This window comes from Lampris incognitus, chromosome 2, assembly GCF_029633865.1.
Source record: "Lampris incognitus isolate fLamInc1 chromosome 2, fLamInc1.hap2, whole genome shotgun sequence".
Classification (NCBI taxonomy): Eukaryota; Metazoa; Chordata; class Actinopteri; order Lampriformes; family Lampridae; genus Lampris; species Lampris incognitus.
Window position 1 is genome coordinate 19,652,834 of NC_079212.1, and position 15,853 is coordinate 19,668,686.

The 15,853-nt window shown below is 38.4% G+C and overlaps 1 protein-coding gene across 1 annotated transcript in view; it reads left to right on the forward strand.

Moving 5' to 3' along the window:
* Window positions 1-440: 440 nt before the first annotated feature.
* Window positions 441-15,853, forward strand: part of LOC130129083 (immunoglobulin-like and fibronectin type III domain-containing protein 1) — a 38,134-nt gene continuing 22,721 nt past the window's right edge. The window contains 11 exon segments of the mRNA XM_056298880.1: window positions 441-486; window positions 5,958-6,080; window positions 6,367-6,506; window positions 6,639-6,738; window positions 6,948-6,989; window positions 7,927-7,978; window positions 8,302-8,476; window positions 8,828-8,932; window positions 9,206-9,353; window positions 11,838-12,110; window positions 13,290-13,578. Of these exon segments, the coding sequence (XP_056154855.1) occupies window positions 441-486; window positions 5,958-6,080; window positions 6,367-6,506; window positions 6,639-6,738; window positions 6,948-6,989; window positions 7,927-7,978; window positions 8,302-8,476; window positions 8,828-8,932; window positions 9,206-9,353; window positions 11,838-12,110; window positions 13,290-13,578 (1,493 nt within the window).

Genomic DNA, 15,853 nt, shown 5'->3' on the forward strand with positions numbered 1-15,853 from the left:
CACTGCAGTGGTAAAATACAGCATGAATGGAGTTTTACTGCTGAAATACTGCACATCTCATGTTACATTTTAAATTTGTCGAAATAACGTCACCTGGGTTGACACATAGCTAGTCTCTATGGTCCTGAAAGGTTAAACATGTCTGGTATTCATTGGTCTGCCTAGCTAAATAAAGACAAAATACAATAAAAAGAAGCTCTGTAACATAAATAACTCAGAATACTGCGCACCTAGCTGCTTTAATTCCATTCAACACTGTGTAATATTTCCTCCATTATTTACTTGTATTATTTTTCACAATGCTGCAAAAGTGGTGCTACAAAACAAGCACAGTAAAGTCCCACTGTGCCAAGAATTGTTGTGTTGGCTCATAAAGAGTATTAATGCTTACACTGTTTGTACTTGTAGGACATCTGCTTGTCCGTACATCTCAAGCCAAAATGTGGAAGAGGTCAAAGGTCACAGATCCGGCTGCCAACGGCCAAGGTAAAATACAGAATTGCAATGTAATTCCTCTTCCAACCAAACTGATTCAAAATAAAGTAAAATAACTTTGCAGTGCAGATGCCATTGCAGAGATGCAGGGGTAAAAAAATAAGTGTAAAAACTAACTACACAGGGTGATGTCGGCTTCACTGCAATTACACATTTCATTTTATTCCTCATAAGACTGAACTCCTTCTTGAACAAAAGAAAATCTGTGGGCATCCGGGTAGCATAGCGGTCTATTCCGTTGCCTACCAATTCAGGGATCGCCAGTTCGAATCCCCATGTTACCTTTGGCTTGGTCAGGCATCCATACAGACACAATTGGCCGTGTCTGCAGGAGGGAAGCCGGATATGGGTATGTGTCCTGGTCACTGCACTAACGCCTCCTCTGGTCGGTCGGGGCGCCTGTTCAGGGGGGAGGGGGAATTTAGGGGAATAGCGTGATCCTCCCATGCGCTTTGTCCCCCTGGCGAAACTCCGCACTGTCAGGTGAAAAGAAGCGGCTGGTGACTCTACATGTATCGGAGGAGGCATGTGGTAGTCTGCAGCCCTCCCCGGATCAGCAGAAAGGGTGATGCAGCGACTGGGATGGCTCAGAAGAGTGGGTTAATTGGCTGGGTACAATTAGGGAGAAAAGGGGGGCAAATAAAAAAACCTGAAGTGGAATGAGAAGTCAATTCATGTATAGAAACATTTACACTGGATCAGACTCTATTCATGCCAAACATATAAGAAACAAGCTGCCATAAATCTCCGTTTTGTCCTTTGACGTTCTGCTATTTTCTCTCATCACCTGTCATACTGAAAATCTATCCAATGGGATGTAGTTTGGTTGAGGAAGACTGTACAAAAATATCTGCTGCAACTCTCTTAGTTGCATTGGTCTTAAGTATTCATCACTCTATGGGTGTGATTTTGAAATGAGAAAATAAGAAAAGATGACTCTGACCAGCAGTTACTGACACTTGAATGACAACTCTTTCATACACTTTATATAGACCCAACACTGATGGGGTTTTTTTTTAGAAAACTGCAGTTCCTATCCAAGATTAAAACCATTATTCAGATATAGTCCTGAGATCGGATGTCATATCTCACCAGAGAAAAAGGAAACCTGTGAATTAACTGAACTGATTAGTCTGAAGCAAATGGAAGCCACCATGAGGAAATGGACATGCACACGTTCACACAGGTGATTTTCCACAGTAAATACCAACCACCATTAAATCAGGGGTGCAAACTTGTGCTTTTTCATCCCCCATTTTTCTCTTATCAAAAAAAGTACATTTTATATATATATGTATATAGTTGGGAGCTAGTTTGAATCAAGGATAGATAGTTCTGGTGACTGTGCATATATTTGCAATTAAAAGAATGTATTTGGGCTGTTTAAAAATTGTAAATTCGCCAGTTTCTGCAGTACCTCCACTGGTCCAATTGAATGCTCTAAATTGCAGGAAATTGCACGTTTTTAAAATGTGAAAATGTATGGCGGCTCATGGAGACCCACCCATGCATTACAATAATTGATCAAATTGAAGGTTCTAGATGGCAGGAAATTGCTGTTGCAGGTCTTTTAAGAATGAAAATTTTCCAGCACAACCTCCAGACTCTCCGTATCTCCCCAACCTTCACTCCACTTCTTCCAAACACAATCAACCGCTGATGGTGTTGCTTATGTATATTGTGTAAAAATTAATTAATGCAATTATTTAAAAGACTGAGATGCTGAATATCTCAAACATGAAGCATGGGGTGCGGCTGGTAGTCATCTTTAAATGATTTCTGATGGGTTTCGCAACATCTGGAACATGATCGCTTAGAAATACATTACAGAGCTTCAGCTTTTTTCTCTGTAAAAGCAAGAAGATGTCGCTTATTTTAAGAGGAATAACGGATGTCTGAAAATGTAGACTTGACTTTATCTAGAATCTAGTTCTTTTTTTTGCAATAGAACTTGTCTTTGTTTACAGAATACAGTCTATAGTTTTGTATATCACCATGCATTTCAGCATGGGTGCTTCTTTTGATTTCCAAACACAACTCCCTGGTTGTCCAAGTGTTTCTCCTTCATCGACATACATGGGCTGTGTGTTTCCTCTGAGGGGGCTGAGGATCAGTCACTGAGACAATAAATTACAACAGCCGACACGCTCCTGCATGTCAGGCTCACCTCAACCTCCGAGGAACGAAATGATTGAATTGAATAATTGAAGACTTTAATATGTCCTGCACCATGATATATTACTTCCACCTATGGGACTTCAAACTTAAACTAACTTTATCAGAAGTACCTGTATCTGACCAGCCTGTCTACCATACAAAGTAAGATCAGGGCCGCATGTGAAAGATTAATCAGTGATCTGAGATACTTAAATCTCAGAATTCTGACTTTAATATCAGAAATCCAGTAGATTTTTCACTGGCTGTAATCCTCTTCAATGCAACTACGTGTCTGTCAGTCTCTTTATTTGTTTATGTACTTATTTTCTTCTCAATGACATCTGTAATAAACTGAGGATGAGAAGAAAAAAAACCCTGGATTAAAGGTGACTGTCTGCTCCCTCCTTCACTTTGACCCTGTCAACGCCTGCAAGCTTTCCTGTTCCACAATGTGCCCATCTATTTTTTCACCGAGAGCCTTTAATCTCTCTCTCATATTCTAATTCTATCTCTATCAATGATTTTCTCTCTCTTTCCCTCTCTCAGTGGGTCGGTCTCTCTCTCTTCTCTCTCGGTCGGTCTCTCTCGCTCTCTCTCTTACGCACAGCAGGGAGAGGAAATGTGATATGTAACTCATTTGGACAAAGGGAACAGTCTCAAGAGCAACTCAAGGGAAGGCGCCTGCCATCTGCCTCCTCCTTAAATCTCACTAACGGAACAACTCATAATTTACAGGTTCCTCTGAAACATGTCGGCGAGCCCTTTTTTCAATGTCCTGAAACTGTTCCAAACGCACTACTTTGCTCAAGTTCTCCCAACTGATCCAATATCGTTTCTGTCATTCAGGTTTCTCCATTGTTCTTCGATACATTCAGCATTTTAATGAGGTGTCGGGCAACAAGTCAGGTGAAAAGCAAGCGAGCCGCATTCATTTCTGACACAAACAGTTGTCCGTCCTCTCATAAGCCCTATTGTTTGAACGCTCCGCTCAAAACAGTACAATGCATGGTGTAAACCCATTAATGTTAATAATGGAAGATTATTATTGATAATACCTTATGGTATTATTGTGTACCGTGTCTGCTTGTGACCTTTCTTCTCTTTGTGGTGCTTGATAACCCAGAATGTCTCTTTGCTTCCTTGCTGAATCAGAAGGCCCCGGCCATGCATTTGTCAGGATGGCTGTTCTCCCATCTCTGTTGCTGTCATTTAAAGTCAATCCCAGGATTAATATTGTTCTATCCTCTCCTGATTTATCTCCCCCCCTCCCCTTATTTTTGTAACATCCAAAGCCTGATGAGCAAATGTTGGACCTAATCACGAGGGAAAATTAAAGCACAGGTGTTTGAAATATGAACTATTCTGTTCAAATCATTCCAACTTTATGGGTATATAAAAAGTAGATATGTCGATATGGACATGTTACTTTTTTTTAGCAGCATACCCACGTTTTACAAGTCATTACAGCATACAGCAGATATGCAGTTCTAACGTAGAAAAAATGGTTATTAAATGATTCGTTATAACACTTAAATAGAAATACATATACCATATCTCCTGGAGTATAAGTCGCATTTATAAGGTGGTACCATAGAAACTGAATTGGAGTAGAACAGACTTCCCTTTCAAATCAGCATAACAGGATGGTTAGAGTGGTGGCCATTTTTATTTGAACCGCTGCCATTGCAAAGAACTGTGACCACTGTAGCGGGCTAGCTTCCGTATAAACTTCCATATAAACCGACCTCCAGCAAGTCGCGGACGCACTGAAGTGAAATTTTGCAGTAACGACCAAACGAACAGTGGAGAAGTACAAACATTTATGGCCCCACTGACGTGTGCTGTCACCAAGACAACTAACAACAATCGCCACTTTCTTTTGAACTATTCAAATGACTACGGCAAACAGTTCAATGCCCGTTCTACTCTCTTTCAATTTCTACGGCTGGTACAGTACTTTCAATTGAATTACAAGATTAAACAGCGCCATCTATTGGCCTTAGTTGATACGCAGTGTATTCGTCCGACAAAATTACATTGTATAAATCCCTTTGAATCGCAGGACCATCCAGACGAGTGAAAACAAACAGCAATTTATAGTCCGGGAAATACGGTACTAGCAACATGTCTTTATGCATGCTCAATAATCCAGGTAAGAAACTCAAAGCAAGTTGAATCAGTTCATCTGGTTGCAATGTTTATTGAGAGATATCGTTGACAACGTATCTGTCAATAAACGTTGTAGTCAGATGAACTGAGTCAACTTTCTTTGGTACTAGTAAAAGTTTGGATAAGTCATGAATTGGCAAACATAGTTAGAAGTCAATACTGACAAATGCTGCACATCACTGACAAAATCAAAACACAGCATTAGTGATTACATCATTTGTAGTCACTGATACTATGTGGCCCATTTCCACAAATGTGAAGATCAACTTTTATTAACATGACTTTGTTTACGATACTGCAAAAAAGACAAGATTACCAAGGGATTCTGAGATGTTCATATGCTTATTTGAAGATATTGCTAGTAATGTTTTCTAACACCACTGGCAGATATTGCTTGTTTCAAGAAAACACATTTGTTTCATGATAATAGGACTTATTTCAAGACATTTACTATAGAAATGAAAGATAATTTTAAATCAAGTTTCTCATTTTAAGATTTATTTCCCTGTTTACTGAAAATCCCCCCAATAAGTCTTAAAATCATGAAACAAGCACACGTTCTTTAAGCAAGCAATAGGGGTAAGAACATTTTATCAGCAATATGTGGAAATAAGCATCATGAGACTTAAAACAAGATAAGCTTGTCTTTTTTTTTCTTTTTTTTTCGGATCAACACACCGTCGTAGATCTGGATAAAGGTTGAAGGGAGACTTAATGAAAATGACGTATCATCAGCACACATTACCACTGCATACTTTCAGACATGCCATATTCTATCAAGACACTTTGTGTGAAAGTAAAAACAGCAGGTTGTTATATATAACCACTACTTCACACACTGTTTCCCCCACCAATTTCTAAAATGTTCATAAAATGCAATTATTCTTCGTTCTCCTTAAGTCTCCAATGCAATCTGTTTCCATTTTGAATGTCTTTCCCCTGCTGTGCAGTTTTACTTCTTTCCATCTTTCAATAAATACAACTTAGTCTGAAGGAAAATATGGTGTTACTGACATCTGCTGGTAGCAAATGAAGAAGTCTGAAGTCATGCCAAAAGACCCTCATCCTCCCTTGCATTTCTACTTTTTATTTCTAATGGTTGTTTTTTTTTTCCTTTTCTTTGGGTTTTTGTGTAGCCGGTATCAGGAAGAGATCCAAGACACCTGGGGTGATGATTACACAGTTTGTGATGGAGATACCACGGGGCAAGAGCACCCCGGATTTCCAACGAAAACCAATCTCGCTAACCATTCAAGAGGGTGAGCCTCATCATTTTACAATAATAAAGCACTGACACTTAAATATCCACAAGTTGTTTGCATTTTTTATGGAATCAGATGATTCAAAAGGTCTGGAGTTTTGCCCCTCGGTGGTTCATGTAAAATCCTTACAGTTGCATGGTCACCTAAAATAGCAAGCCACGACCAAACACAATTAAGAAAATACTGGTTTGAATTTGACTGTGCTTTAGCTCCATCTATGAACACATGACTGGAATTTATAGATGTGGTGATGAAGAACTTATATTTTCTCACATCGCTTCAGGGAAAGTAGCTGTTTTCAAGGCTGTTGTGAAAGGAGATCCAAAACCCCAAGTGACATGGACAAGAGCTAAAGGAGATCTTACAGACACGGAAAAATGTATGAGGAAATACAATGAGTCGTCTGGTGAACATTCTTTAGAGGTGAGTGGCTGTCAGACTTCATTCACAGTATCTGCAACCAGTGGATCAAAATGATCTATAGAAACAGCATATGAAACAAGTTGTGCGTTTCAAGTCTTTGTCACTGTCAACTTGTGTCATCTCTACCTCTAGATTCATAAAGTTTCCCCTGAGGATGCAGATACATACAAATGCTTTGCTGTCAATGAATATGGAAAGGCTGTCTGCACTGTAATGTTAAATGTGATTGAGGGTAAGAGGCAATGTGCAATGTACTTCTACATATCATTGTGTTTAGACACGTGTGTGAGTGCGTGAACATGTGCAAGTCGTGTGTGTGTGTGTGTGTGTGTGTGTGTGTGTGTGTGTGTGTGTGTGTGTGTGTGTGTGTGTGTGTGTGTGTGTTAACATTTGGTTTTGTTAACTTACCTCATTATCGGTGAGTAACTCTCTTTGTTGTAGTTGGATTCAAAAAACACAAGGCTATGGAGGAGATGGACATTGGTGAGCAGAAGTTCTCCATGTCACTAGCATTTCTGCAAAACAAGAATGTCAATAGATTTGAAAAAAAATGCACATGAATGTATAAATGCATATATCATTTTTTTAGAAAGTGGCATAAATGAATGAATGAATGATGATTTATTTCAAACATGTAATTAAGCAGGATATAACATACAGATAAGCCATTGCTAATAATCTGAAGTGATCAACAAATACACACATCAAACTCAGCAAACAAATATCCATATGCATCAGATTACACTGGTCCACAAAAATATAGTTTTTTTTTCTTGCATGGACTTTGGAAACTGTTTTTGGCTAATTTTGGGCTGCTGAATCCAAATCTGAGCTCAGATTTGCTCTATCACATCAAGTTTTTGTGCTATCTATATGCTCCTTATTCAGGATTTTATAAAAGTTGACCATCTAGTCTGGCAATCTTGGTGGGGATAAAAATTACCCCTATTCATTTCCTAAGTAATTTCATGCTAGGCTGAGTGTTTATTTATTCATTGTAATCATTTTTGCATCTATCGATCTTCTAATGCAACAGTGTTTTTTTAACTTTGAGTGTAAAATTGCTGTTTTCTCAAAAATAATGATTTTTCATAGTTCAATAACCTGATGTGATAGGCGAAAACTAATGCCAGATTTGGATTCAGCACCCAAAAGTTAGCTAGAATCTGTTGAAAAACCCCTTGCAAGAAAAATTGTGTTGACCAGTGTTATTTATCACATGTTGGAAAAGGAGTAGGACAAAGTATACACTTGTTTTTTCCTACCCCTTCTCACCTACTCTTCAGTCATTTCAGCTACTATACATTTCAAACTCAATTCCCACTGTACTGTATAGCTCCATTTCAATGCAAGTTGTGCTGCACAATACAAACTCAACAATAAGAGAAAAAAGATTTGCTGTGCTATTCTGCATTTTCAGCTGCGACAGACCCGTCAAAGTTTAGGAAACTGTTGAGGAAAAGGTAAGAACAGTCTGGATGCTAAGCTGTACTAAATGAGAAATTTCTTTGAGACCAAAACCACAATGAACCAGGCCACATTTACGGATGACCAACATTTGATTAAAACCTACATATTTTAAATTCGTTATCAATAATATGAACAAATTAATTCTGTGATGTACTATTTGAAAGGTCCAAATAAAGATCAAAATCAAAAAATTTTGGGGGGTTTTTAAATGTTAGGTTACTGACATACCGTATCACTGTACAGGTTATAAAGGTACTCAAACTAATATGCTAATCTATTTGCAATGCTTTCCACACACTTAAAGCATAGAGGAAAACCACACAAGGAAAGAAGAAGGGGAGATTGATGAGAGGTTCTGGGAGGTCATCATGAACGCTGATAGGAAGGACTATGAGCGCATCTGTGCCGAGTTTGGTGTCAAGGACTTCCGTTTGATCCTCAAGAAACTCGGAGAGAAGAAGCAACAGCGAGTGGAGGAACAGTATAGGGTAATTCTTCCTGTTGTGATGTCGTTAAAAAATGCACCGTGATCATCGTCATTTGCCACTGAAATGAAGGCATTTGTCAGCATGCATACCTTATTCAGGCTCATCTACATGTAGTTTTGGGTAAATTTCTGCATGTTGAGTCGCGCTAACGCATGCCACAATACTGTTTGCCAGTTTAACAACAAGTCCAAATGGATTTACTCATCAGATTAGCTGATGTCTTCCTTTGTTTGAAATCAAACAATTAGTCCAATCTGTTTGCAGCTCTCATCTCATTTCATTCGCTCCAACTCACTTCTCTGTCATGTGCTATTATCTTTCTTCTCTTTCCATTCCCCTCCTTGTGGTTGTCAATATACTGAGCATCTCAGAAACCTGAGGCATATTGACGTTAAAGGTGATGGCAGTGCATCCTTTGAGTTTGAAATGGGCTTAAAAGATCCCATGAATAGATTTTTCCTCTACAAAGTGGGATGGTGAAGAGGCCTCTTCAGTTGGTTTTCACATTATTTAAAACCATATAAGGCTATGGTCTTTTTAAAGATCCCTCATACATATCATGTATACACATATTCCTCATATTTGCATTTACTTTTTTTTGGTGATGCATAAAGACTGACATCATTCACAATCCTCTTTTTGTTCATTTATTTGCATGGAGTATTTTGGTCATTATATTTAAGACAAATCTATTAACATGCATATCTTTAATTGTAACTCTTTGGCAACTCTTTTTGGCAGGATGGTGCCATGGCCCCATGTAATGATGATTCATCATGGAAACACAGCTTTAAACAAGTTGAGAAGAAAACAGAGCCCATGCTGGAACGTGCCGGGCTGTATCAGGTGGACAGGGAGGAGGTCAACGCCTTCACGACTGACTTCAGAGGTACATTCATAAGAGAAGCTAAATGAGATGATGCTGTTGAATTTCGATACTGAGAGAAATGAATGTTGAACATTTCCAGTTAACCAGTTTGTGAAACTTAGTTTCCAGACTCGGGCAGTGATAGGTAAACTTATATTAACCCTCGTAACTGTTTTATGGTTGTTTCTGAACAAGCTTATGAAGGGCATTTGGTGCAATGGGGTTGGGACTCTGTTGGAGGGAGACTAAGGATGTTTAAAGACTGATATTTCATATATCGAATACAACAGAAAGCATAATAAATAGACCTTGAACAACGTCTATGAAAGTGAATGCCACTATTTTTTTAACTGAAAATTTAATGCAATATTTTAATTACAGCTTTCTTTTTTTTGGTTGTTTTGGTAATGAATCTTTATTGTTGTCTCTAAGGGTGTAGGTTTGATTTCCACCTTGGTAGGGACAATTTTGAAACGTTTGTTTGAACTAATAATGTTAACAATTTGCATTGTGTGTGTGTGTGTGTGTGTGTGTGTGTGTGTGTGTGTGTGTGTGTGTGTGTGTGTGTGTGTGTGTGTGTGTGTGTGTGTGTGTGTGTGTGTGCGTGCACGCGCGCGTGTGTGTGCGTGTGTTTGACTCTGTAAAACCTTTACTTTCGGGGGGGTTGGTTATACATTAAGTAACATTACACAAGTAATAGATGTCTAAGATGATACTGGTTGCTAAGCCATCGTTACCAGGCATTCTTATGTTAGCCAAGTTCTTACTTACACTTTGACTCTTCATAAAAAAGGATCCTATTCTGATTTAAGTTCTCAAAATTTTGGGGGGATTTCGCCATAATAATGCTTACCACAAAATGCTTGTCAATAATTTTAAAATGATGACATATCCAAGTGATGAATACTATACATACACCTGAGCTCTGAACTTCAAATTAACTGACTAACATTAGTTCTATGCATTATTTCATGCTGTGAATTTTTTAAACTATGACAAATACCACCTGCTTCTACTTCCGCCAGACACTTGACAGACGTCATTGCTAGTATTGGCGACAAGGTTGCCAGGTCATGTGTCAGGTCTCCCCCATTTACATCCCCCTATATTGCTCTCTCTCTCTAAATATGTAGTGATTCGTTTAGTGTAAATGTAAAGTTGTCGTCTTTTCTAGGCATTTTACGTATTTTATGCATGTAAATGTATTTATAGGGCAGTTTTCATGAGCTGTATTGTCTTTATCTAGAATTATCTCGCTCATTCATTCAAAATGATTCAAAGAGACAGCAATGTTTTCCTTACCCTGTGAAAGTACCTGTGAAAGCTGTTGCAGGGAACAGGTGTAATTAACCACAATGAGAAAAGCTCACATAATTCATCAGTCCCTTGACATCAGTAAGGATGTGTCCCTGCCATCCATACCCAAATCTACACCCATTTGTCTCACAAAACAAGAGAACAGTTTATTTCCATTCGTCAATCTCTTACTTTCCACAAAGATTTTTAAATTAGATAATTGTGGAAAAGGTGACGTGAGTTTTGTAATCATATACTATCATAATATCATACCATGTTTAACGTGAAGTACATTTGGATCTAATAATTGAAAGACACATTATTAACGTGCATCAAGACTGATAAATTGATTGTCGGTAGTGAGGAAGGGAAGTTAACATTTTATTTTAATTTAACAGGTATATGTAACCTGATATGAAAATGTCATTTGAATATGCAAATGAGGTTAGAGGAGTGGTGTAAAAAAATTAAATTACGCTTTCACATTGAGCTTTTATTGCACAGATTTTCTGATTGCTCAATAAAAAGGAGAGATGTTTTATATAAAACAGTTTCTCAAACACTGCTCATATAACAAACTTTTGCACATGTCATATCTATGGCAGACATCGGCTTTCACCAGAGTTGTATCAGGATGAAATTTGGATTTTGTCATATCACAATACACTTCTTCTTTTTTTTGTTCGTCTAAATTAATGGTGATCAGAATCTTTAAGCTAAAATTTCTGACCAAATGAGATCTGAAGTATGTGAGGGAGTTGGTTTGATAATAAACTTTACATTACCAAACCGTTCAATGTAATTATTGTCTGATGGGTTCTTTTACCTACCAATCATAATAATTATATACATATAATAAATGTTGTGATTATCATATCATTTTCCATATCACCCTAAATACCCTAATACGCCCTATACATATTGCCCAGCAGTACTACTAAAGTATCTAGAGTGAAATATTAATCAAGTCAAGAATGAAGAAAATATTTAAGTTTGACTTCCTGAAATAAAATAAAAAGTCAAACACTCCAGAAGTTATGAGTGTGAAATTTTTAAGCACTATTTACTTTAGCTAATTAACAATGCAACTTTCCTATTTAAATGCACCTTTTGTCAAGTAAATTTTCCAAGCAGTTTGCAGCATCATGAAATGCATTATACTGTAAACTAGAGCTTGCTTCACCTTGTTTCATGCATGTTTGTCCGTAGTTCCCAATGTGGACTTCTTGGTCAAAATTCAGGAGGCGAAAGCCCAAGAGAGGGAGGACGCCCTCTTTGAATGTGTCCTGACACAACCGCTACCCTGCATCAGGTGGATGGCCAAGAACAGCCCGCTCGAAGATGGGGGAAAATACAACATAACCGTATCAGAGGACAAACTGATCCACAGGCTGCTGATCAGGGACTGCAAGCAGGTGGACAAAGGCATCTACGCCGCTGTGGCCGGCAACAAGTCCTGCAGTGCCTGGCTAGTTGTGGAAGGTGACACACTTTAACTTGTTTAGTCTACCAGTGCAACGCCTGTTTTTTTTAGTTTTTCTCAATTGCTTAAATGCAATCCTCGTATGATCATCTACATTCTCAAAACAGTGTGTCAAAACCCGACATCATTAACTCATTTGCCCGTAACCCTACGATATATAATTTCTGATTGCTTTCACCAACAATGCAAATATGAAGCACATTTTGCAACCCTGTAAACACAAATGTCATAACACCAACAGAAAAATAATCAATGAAGTAATTGCAAATCCAAATAAGTGATATTTCAGTTGAATTCTATCACCCTTGCATGCATGCATGCCTACATATGTTCAATGTGCAAATCCTTACTTGAAAATAATAAAAACCACAATCAATACACTGAAAATGTGATGTGGATGAAACGTTGTGGCCAAACAGAGAGGAGGCTGGATGCCCAGTGAGACAGTATAAGCACATTTAATGCATTTTTTCAGCATTTTCTTTAATGCTGCACTACGTTTGTGGAATAATCTTTATTGACAGTGATATTAGACACCATAATATTACAGTAATACGGAGATCAGCAAGTCTAAGTATGATATATAAAGTAAAAGAAGATGTATTCAGGGTTGACCAAGTCATCATATTGATGCTGATATTTAGCATATTGCTTGTCTGTCTTTATGTAATGATAAAGACATATTTCCATTTGGTGACACTGTTGTACTTATTGATATTTTCATTTAATTTTGAAACATGAATTTAACATTTTGAATGCTTTAGGTACTCTCACAATTAAATAGTATTGTTGCACTAAACTGTTGTGGGAACTGGACTTTGTTTTGAGATTGTAAACAATGTCTCATGTATTGCATTTAAGCAATTGAGAAAAACTGGAATGCTGATACTTGACATATCGCCTGTCTATTTTCATACAATGACAAAGACAAATCTCGATTTGGTGATACTGTTGTACTCACTGGGATGGTATGAGGAACTTCTGCAGGTGAAGTGAAGCGTTGCACTGTAACTACTGGGAGGATCGTCTGTATCTTGGGGATTGTTGCAGTTAAGCAACTGAGAAAAATAAAACGGTCAGGACTGCCATCACTGTGTGTGATGTTCCTGTCAAATATACTACATGTGTCATTTCTCATGTTCCTCATGCTGTGTTTTATACTGGGTTATCATTTTAAGCTGACGGTGATCCCAAGACGGCTGGTAAGAAGAAGGCCCGCAAAATGACCTGGGCCGGTGGAGCCGGGGTCGACCTTGAGAAAGTGGCCAGAGAACAGCAAATGAAACTCCAAGAGGAGAGGGAGAGGACGGACGCAGCCTTGAAGGCAAAGGCAGAATCAGAACGACTGAAAGATGCTGAGCGACGTGGTACTTATTGTGGAGAAGGAGAAATAATGGCAGTCGGTGGACTTAACAAGGGCACCAACGGAGGAAAGGTCAAGTCTGGAGCGAGTGAATACGATGCGATGTCTGAGAAAAGAGAAGGCAGACAAGTCGCCATAAACGACTCAGGATGTGTGACAATGGGAGAAGTGGAGTTATTAGAGGACGTCAGGGGAAGAAAACCCACTAGAACAGGCCAAAAGGCTTCTTACGTTAAAGGTATAGTAAAGTAAACCTACTCCAAATCACACATGACGACAGTCAGTAACAGAAAAGTGGATTTGGGCTAAAATTAATAATTTTGATCAAAAGATGTATGTACATGAGAAGACAAAAAAACACACACACACACACACACATTCAACTGATGATGATGATTTAGCAATTTTTTCCCCTTTTACTATGATGCTTTATATCACCAGCTATCACCACAAAATCACGAATCTGGCTAATTTGGATGGGGCTGTGGTCACTGCTGAGTCTGACAGGAATTTGGCACCCACAGCATATAGCGATAGCGAGCTCATATTTATGTAATGCCATGTACTGGTACCCAAGATGAGATGCATGGCACAAAGCTGAGCCAGAGATAATGCTGACATATGCAACAACAACAAAAAAAAATCAATTATGCTGGAGAAACTATATGTGAAAATGCAATCAACTGACATGACTAATTTCTGGGAACAAATTGGAAATAGTCGTACTAAAGTCTAAGTGATTCCCTTGTCAGCTCTACTGGTTTTCCACATAAATCGACAAACATTTTAATGGAACGTCTCATGTTGTTGTTGTTACTGTGGACAGATAAGACCAAAAGCAAGCTCACGCTACATACGGACACAAGTACATGCATCTTTTCCAACACGGGAAGGGAAAATATTTCATCTGGAGTAAAATATTGCTTTGACTTAACCAATGAGCAATATCCAGGCTACTCCAAATTTGATTACTGATTGCATTGCCTGCCCATAATAACACCAAATACTTTCAATCTTCTGTCGAAGCAAGGAGACCGAACATAAAATGGGACTGCAAAGTGAGAGATGCTTTCAAATCAGCAGATTTTTAATTACACATCATCATTTCTGAGGAGCATTTATTCACGTCTCAGTGACAGTAACGGCTGAGATTGCATGTTGTTTTTTTTTCTTTTCATATATTCACCTGTTTCCTGTCTTGCTGACCCTCAAAACTTATATAGATCAATTTATTTTCCTAGCCTTTCGTTGTAATTTTGCAAAGTAAAGTTACAGTATATGTCGTTTAATTCAATGGCATTATCCCAGATTCAAATGAGGCAAGGCATCGTGATGGCCGAGAGGACTCCGCCAAGTCTGCTGAGAGTTCAAGGCACACAAGACAAGATCAACAGACACAAGGTGTTGTGATCGGTAAGAAAACCAGTCGTAACAGACGATCTGTCTTTACCAGTGGCGGTTCTAGACCAAGGCTGGGGCCAGTTGTATTGTCAGAGGGGCACATTTGACCTGGGACAAAAGAGACTGTTCAAGCTTTCAAATTTTTTAGTTCAGTATATAAAGTAATAGGGCACAAAAAACCCAGCATAAAACACCACGATTGGTATTTGTTTGAGTAACAATATTTGTTTCAATAAAAGTATTTGTTTCAGGAACTTACAGTAACAATTTTATTAAATTACAATATTGAAAACAAAACAAAACATCCCTGTTAGCTTCAGCTCAAGTTATAGCACATTCTTTGCTGCAACACTTCTTTATAAGGTTTGGCAATGAACAGTACAAGCTCTGCTGTACGAGAGGGTCTCTGCATCCCAGTTTGTATATTCCTTCCTAGAATTTCACATTACAGCAACTGTATTCTGCGGTTTTTGTGATTTTTGGCAAACCGATCAACAAATTAGTCAAGATTCAAAGCCTTTGCCCCCCTAGACCCCATACTTAACACAACGGTTATTACGCTTTTCATAGTTTTCAGTTAGCATTTGCTATATTTTTAATGTTAAATCGCTGCTTCCTCAAGCGCTAAATGGCGAATCACACCGGTGAGACGGTGCGCGCGAAAGCGTTAAACCAAGCGAACTGTTAGCTGTAGCTGTTTACGCTAGCTGCTATTTAGTTAACTAATAAACAACAACATTTCCTGACCAGAAGTCTTACCTTGTAACAATTGCACGCACAAATAAATGAGTTTTGCTCACCTTCAATTCTTCGTGGTAGTGTAATGTCCGTAGACGCCTTGTCTTACTGACATAAGAATAATTCAAGAATGAGCCGACTTCGTAGGTTCTTAACTGTGTAGCGTTTACTAGCGTTCATCCAACATACAACCTTCATAACATCCGCGTCTAACTTCCTGTATACGTCACACGCACTGCA